At 40.9% G+C, this 7,500-nt stretch overlaps 2 protein-coding genes across 2 annotated transcripts in view; one reads left to right on the top strand and one right to left on the bottom strand.

Annotated features, from left to right (window-relative positions):
- Positions 1–7,500, top strand: part of gb (solute carrier family 7 member genderblind) — a 45,168-nt gene that overhangs the window by 11,369 nt on the left and 26,299 nt on the right. The window lies entirely within an intron of this gene.
- Positions 7,026–7,500, bottom strand: part of LOC138865584 (mucin-6-like) — an 11,608-nt gene continuing 11,133 nt past the window's right edge. Inside the window, exon 6 of the mRNA XM_070136280.1 lies at positions 7,026–7,500. This exon is cut by the window's right edge and continues 1,007 nt beyond it. Coding sequence (XP_069992381.1) covers positions 7,026–7,500 — 475 coding nt within the window.

Genomic DNA, 7,500 nt, shown 5'->3' with positions numbered 1-7,500 from the left:
GAAATAGTTCCGTAACGCTTGCAATTGCATGCCTATTATCATGAACGAAAATCTATTTTGTCCCGTTTGCATTTTGATCTTTGAGTCGATGTTCCATGACACAGCGTCTCAAAATTTGGACTGATGTGCTGACCTATTGCTTGTGTCAACACGCTTGCTCTTGTGACACCTTGTGGGTATTAAATCTGGAGGGAGAGAGAGAGAGAGAGAGAGAGAGAGAGAGAGAGAGAGAGAGAGAGAGAGAGAGAGAGAGAGAGAGAGAGAGAGAGAGATAAGCCGCATTTGCCATTTTCTCTCTTCTTTTAATTGGCAACACACAAGTTACAAAATGTGAGATATTATGTAATGGTCTTCCGGCAATATAAACAGTGCGATGAGAAACAAGATTAGATTTTTTTAAAATGCCTACAAAGATGTTCAAAACAAACTAACCTCGACTTCCCGGTCTTAAGCCAGGGTTCTATTAACCAGACAGTCCTGGTTCCGAAGCCACCTCTAAACCTTGTTTTCGGTTTCGTTACTATGACACATAGTAACAGCTGGCTTCAGGGCGTTTTTAATGGTGTTAGAACTCCATATATATACTTCACAAACTTCTACTTACGAAGACATTAGCCAAATATAGTCAAAGGCTGCACAAAATCCCCAGACAGTGCCATCGTACCGGACTTGAATCTGGTCCCGGTGTCAGATCCGGCTAGTCGAACCCCAGCTGTACGGGGACGGGTTAAGGGTGCCACGAGGTAGATCAAGAGGTCCTCCACGTAGGCCTATATTTATATCTCGCTTCACTTAGCACCTTGGTTATCGCCAGCTTGGGAATTATCACTAACGTTTCGTATCAGATTCCTTTTAAAGATCTGTAATCATTTTTTTTACATCAGAAATATTTTATTCCGGGTGATAGCAACGTCGGAAAGAGACAACATTATTTTTAGATGTTGGCCCTCGCCCTGTTTCTGGCTCATATAATGCTATTCCTTACTTCATAGGACGGTATTGGACCTTTAATTGTCTATTGTTTCCGCTGTGTTCCGATGCGCAGGCGAGTTGGCAAGCTGGTGTTATGTTGACGGATGCCGGACTCCGCATTCCTCTGTTTCTTTTCCTGTCTCTCTCTCACTTTCTTTCTCGCTTTCTCTCTCTCTCTCTCTCTCTCGCTTTTTCTCTTTCCTTTTCTGTCTGTCTGTCTGTCTCTCTCTCTCTCTCTCTCTCTCTCTCTCTCTCTCTCTCTAACAGTTTCTCTCCCTCTCTCTCTCTCTCTCTCTCTCTGTCTCTCTCACTTTCTCTCTCGCTTTCTCTGTCTGTCTCTCTCTGTATATATATCACTCTCTATCTATCTTTCTCTCTGCCTCTCTCTCTCTCTCTATCTCTATCTCACTCTATCTCTCTATCTATCTATCTCTCCTCCCTACCTCCCTCACTCTCTCTCTCCTCCCTCCCTCCCTCCCTCCCTCCCTCCCTCCCTCCCTCCCTCCCTCCCTCCCTCCCCCCTCTCTGTCTCTCCGGTCAGATTTAGTCAAGGTTGCTCAAAAACAAACACGCTGACTCAAGCAACACGTCAGCACATCGGTTGAAATTTAGAGAAGAATTGTAATGGAACTGTAGCTGTGATGAGAGAGATGGGGCTTTAGAAATTATATACATACATATATATATAGAGAGAGAAAGACACACACACACACACACACACACACACACACACACACACACACACACACACACACACACACACACACATATATATATATATATATATATATATATATATATATATATATATATATATATATATATACATGTATATACACATATATGTATACACACACACACACACTCATGTATATGTACATTTACGTTGCGTGTATAACTGCATAGAAACATAAAGCGAAGTAACACCACCAGAAAAAAAATACATGTTCTTACCCTACTCAGATAACATTACAGTGTATTACACAAGACAATTGCATCACAAGATATTACTTCATTAGTGCAGTTTTCTTCACTCCGCGTAGTCAAGGCGATAGGAAGACCTTAAAGGAAGTCTTAAAGTCCTAAGGGAAGTCTTGACATGGTTATTTGGACCTTTTGGAACGTCTTAGGGCTCGGGTCGAAGTCCTTATCGGGAGGTGTGCAGGTAAGCAGATGGGCGTCGAAGATAGGGAATTGTCTACGTTACAAAGGGAAGCTATTAACTTGTGCAAATGGCAGGTGAGGTTGGCAGGTATCGTGGCCTACAAAGTGGGTAGGCCGACGGGGGGCCGGGGGGGGGGGGGGGGGGGACTTTTTTCTTTCTTTCTTTTTTCGTTCTTTTTTTGTTTTTGTTGTGGTTCTTTTTTCCTTTTCTTCCGGTTCACTTTCCTCTTTCTTCTTTTTTTCGTTATTCTTTCTTTTTCTTCGCGTTCTCTTTCCTGTTTCTTTTTATTATTGTTTTTCTCATTTTCTTTATTTGACTCTTGTTTCTCTTTCTTTCGTTCTGCTTATGGTGAAGGCGACCGTGGAAGCCTTTTTAGGTCAAGGTTGTTTACCGGCTGTCCTTGTTTTTATTTTCAGCGACGGTGATTGGCCGACGGTGGTTTTGAATAGAGGGCTTCTGATTGGCTCTTGGCGTGGGGCTTGAATTTGATTGGTCGTTGGGAGTCTTGGTGAATCGGAGTGTGATTGGCTCTTGTCGTTTACTTGAATTTTATTGGTCGTTTGGGTGACTGGCTCATGAATATTTTTTGGAATATATTGCTGGTTATGAAGTAAATGTTTTAGGGATCTATTTGTTATTTTTATTATTATTTTTTAAATTGGACTCCATATGATTTCAATTCAATTTAGTTTTGGGTCACATGTCACAAAATGGCTCTACTGTATATACTAGAAACCGTTTTATTGACCTTTCAATCTCTATAATCATTCTATTAATTCGTTTTCTTTTTCTTCTTTACGAAAATCCATTTAAATCGATTTCTTTCGCAGTACTTCAAGTTCACCCACAAACTGGATTGCTATTAAAAAACACAAAAATTCCGCAAGTGGAAATGCTGTTCGATCCGCGTCCGTTCGAAGCCGAGATATTCGAAATGTGTTGCAGATTTTGGCGGGAATACTCTTAGATTGTTTTTATTTTGTTTTTGTTTTTTTTCTCGCAGAAATGCATTTTCCAAAACCGTCTTCGTATAAAAGGACAATGTTTGTGTTAGCCTTTTATCGAGTGATTTACTTTGACACAAGGTTAACCCAAGGTGATTACGATTTGGCGAGAAAGTAATGCAATTTTAACTTTGGTTATTTAATCAGCCGCCAAGTAACAGAACTATACCATTAATATAAGTAAACCTCACATAAGTGAACTTTTATTTCGCCACAACAGAAGACTTAAGGAACATTAAGTGATTGTGGGAATTGTTTTATTAGAACCTGTATGCGAACGTGTTTGAAACATGTCGCAAACAAAGAATAAGCATAACCAACAAGGAAAACAATTGTATCAAGAACAAGGAGACTGGGGACGCGCATCTCCCCTCCCCCCCCCCCCCCACCAGCATCCAAGGCTCACAATCCCTTATCAGAGGTTCTCAAGACTAAGCGAAAGGATAAGATAAGAAGGCGGAACCGACCACCGGCGCACGTGCGGGGACCCCCCTCGGTGATACGCCCCCCCCTCCCCTCCCCCCACCCACCCAACCCCCCCAACCCCCACCCTCCACGTGCACTCCAGCCCACGTGGTGCTTTGGGTGGCGCGATCAAAACACCCGAAAGAATGGGCGTCGGTTCCAAGCACGGTGCCAGATCTTGCCCGCCTCGTGCCAGGTATCCCACGCAATGACAATCTCGAGGGTGATGGCCGAGGACGAGCTACAGGGAAGGCGGCCAATTCCCGTATATCAAGGAGGAGCTTCAAGGCCAGACCTTTCTTTTAACGGTCGCCTTTCTTTAGCGGACGACGGGAGGAGGGGTGGGGGGAGGGGTTAGCCTTTAAGAAATTTGGCAGTAAATAATAGTTATTGTAATGGGGAATTAGATAAATGTAATTAGTCTCTCGGGATATGGGCAATGTATAATGGTTATGGCAATGATGAATGAAATTAATGGAATGAGTCTCCATTAATATGGGCAATGGGATATGGTGAATGGGATGAAGTGGTTTCTCTTAGTAGTGAATGGCGGCGATAATTTTATGAGTAAAATTAATGGGCTTAATCTCAGAGAAAATGGGCAGTGAATATTGGTGAGTAAAATACAGTTTATAAAACGTGTAATGAGTCATTAGCAAATGAAACGAATGGGTTTAGTTGATTGGAAATGGGGCGATGGATAAGAGTGAATGGGATGAGATAAGACCCTTTTTAGGAAATCGCTAAATGGTGGTAGTAAAAACAATAGCAAATTAGATGAATGGATTTAAACCGAAGGAACACACAGTAGGATAATGGGATCTCAAATGATTAATGGATAGGATGCAGCCCATTAGCTTCAAGGATAGATGATAACCTGAATACTGGATAGATATGTTGGTTAATGAACAGTGTACTTGGGTAGAACTCTGACTAGTATTTAGGTATTTCATCCAAATCATAAATTTTCGTTCTTATGTTTCAAATTGCTTCCAGATGTTTCTTTTTTTAGAAAATTAGTAGACCTCACAGGAGACGAAGAGTAAAAATCAGAAAGAAAATAGAGAAGAGACGTAGTGGAGAGAAAGGAAACGGATAACAAAGATTGATTGAAACATAAAGAAAGACATTTTTGCCGTTGGGAAAGGATCGGTCAAATGAGTACGTACTGACATTATCCTATTCAGGAGTACCAGTAGGATCCAGTACAGTACGGTATGTCAGTCTGTTTTCAGTTTACTTTCTGTACTAGTGAGAGTCTGTCTGTCAGTCTGTCTTTGTCTGTCTGTCTGTCTGTCTGTCTGTCTGTCTCTCTCTGTCTCTGTCTCTCCCTTCCCTCTCCTCTCTTTCTCCTCTCTCTCTCTCTCTCTCTCTCTCTCTCTCTCTCTCTCTCTCTCTCTCTCTCTCTCTCTCTCTCTCTCTCTCTCTCTCTCTCTCTCTCTCTCTCTCTCTCTCTCTCTCTCTCTCTCTCTCTCTCTCTCTCTCTCTCTCTCTCTCTCTCTCTCTCTCTCTCTCTCTCTCTCTCTCTCCCCCTCCCCTCTCCTCTCCTCTCCTCTCCTCTCCCTCTCCTCTCCTCTCCTCTCCTCTCCCTCTCCTCTCTCTCTCCCTCCCTCCCTCTCTCCCTCTCCTTCCCTCCCTCCCTCCCTCCCTCCCTCCCTCTCATACACCTATCCATTCTTATCTTTCCTTATTCTCATCCTTCCTCCCCCCCCCCCCGCCCCCACATACCCCTTTTCAACCTCCACCCATTTCTTCTACGTCTTATCCCCCCCCCTACCCCTCCCCCCCAAGGCCTTGACCAACAGAGGTGCCAATTACGCCTCAAAACCGACGGATTACCTGTGCCAACTTTTGTTACGTCACTACGAAATATTTTCTTTTATTTTTGTTGTTATTTTTTTGTCGTTGTTATTGTTTATTTCTTGTTTGTTGTTGATGTTGTTTTTATTGTTCTTCTTATTAATGTTATTCTTTATATATTATCATTGATCTTGATGTTATTGTTGTTTTGTTATTATTATTATTATCATTATTAGTATTAATGTTATTATTATTGAACTTGTTATTATGGTTATTATATTTAGTTTTGTTAGCTGTTAGCCTTCATAGGTTCAACATTTTCTTTCACTGTTTTTATTTTATTACATCATTATTTTCGAAGAAATGATATACTATTTTGAAAAAAAGATGACATCAAACATTTCAAGGATACACAACATTATAAAACCACAGTATAAACATCAGGTTATGTAATAAAAACGGCGCTAGAGAATGTTGAAATAAATGAAAAATCTGCATAATTATCATTCTGTTATCTATCAACCCTTTCGCCCCCTTTATCTATCACATAGATCTCTCTGATTTATTTATGTATATTTTATCTGTCTCTATCACCGAGGCATCTCATCATTAATTCATCCATCCATCCGTCTATATATTTATCAGTTTATTTATCTATGTATCTATCTGTTTATCTGTCTAATTTATTTATTTATCTGATTGTTTATCTGTTTATCTGTCTATCTGTTTATCTAATCTATTTATCTATCTATCTGTTTATGTCTCAATTTATTTATCTATGTATCTATCTGTTTATCTGTCTAATTTATTTATTTATCTGATTGTTTATCTGTCTATCTGTTTATCTAATCTATTTATCTATCTATCTGTTTATGTCTCAATTTATTTATCTATTTATCTATCTATCTTTACCTGTCTAATTTATCTATTTGTCTATCTACTTACCTATCATCCTCTATGTTTATCTGTCTAGTCTATTTATCTATCTAATTTATCCTTCTATTTATCTATCCATCTATGTAGCTGTCCATCCATCATCCGTCTATCCTTCTACCTATCCATCTATCTACTTGTCTATCTAACCATCTGTTTATCTATCTTTCCATCTATGTATCTACGTATTTATCCATCCATCTATCCATTTATCTATCTCTCTACTTATATATGCATCTATTTATCCATCCATCTGTCCATCGACCTACATGTTTATCCATCTGCCTACATATTCATCCATCCATCTATCCATTTATCCATCTACTTAAATATGCATCTATTTATCCATCCATCTGTCCATCGACCTACATATTTATCCATCTGCCTACATATTCATCCATCCATCTATCCATTTATCTATATACTTATATATGCATCTGTCTATTTATCCATCCATCTGTCCATCGACCTACATATTTATCCATCTGCCTACATATTTATCCATCTATTAACCCGTCCATCTATCCATTTATCCATCTATCCACTTACCTATGCATCTGCCTGTTTATCCACCTCCTTCTACAGAACAGGAAGCACCCTCAACACTTTTAATGGATTGTGATTTATAGTGCTATGGTGATGGTGCGGGCATAGGGCGGGTATGGGGCACGGGGTATATATGGGAGTCAGTGATGGTGGTTGAGTGAGAGTGAGACAAGTGGATTGGCGAAATTGCGAGCTCGGTGGGTTTGGTTGGGTGTAGGTGTGGGTTCTGGTTGTGAAAGGGTGTTGTGGAAGGCGGTCTTGGTTGTGGAAGGTGGTCTTGGTTGTGAAAGGGTGTTGTGGAAGGCGGTCTTGGTTGTGAATGGTTGTGGTGGAAGGTGGTTTTGGTTCTGAAAGGTTGGGGAAGGTGTTCTTGGTTGTGAAAGGCTGTTGTGGAAGGCGGTCTTGGTTGTGAAAGGCTGTTGTGGAAGGCGGTCTTGGTTGTGAAAGGCTGTTGTGGAAGGTCTCGGTTGTAAAAGGCGGTCGTGGTTGTGAAAGGTTGTTGTGGAAGGCGGTCTTGGTTGTGAAAGGCTCTCGTGGAAGGCGGTCTTGGTTGTGAATGGTTGTGGAAGGCGGTCTTGGTTGTGAAAGGTTGTTGTGGAAGGCGGTCTTGGTTGT

Source organism: Penaeus vannamei, chromosome 21, assembly GCF_042767895.1.
Source record: "Penaeus vannamei isolate JL-2024 chromosome 21, ASM4276789v1, whole genome shotgun sequence".
In the NCBI taxonomy this organism is placed as follows: Eukaryota; Metazoa; Arthropoda; class Malacostraca; order Decapoda; family Penaeidae; genus Penaeus; species Penaeus vannamei.
Note: the sequence above shows the minus strand (reverse complement) of the source record. Positions and strands in the feature narration are given on the sequence as shown.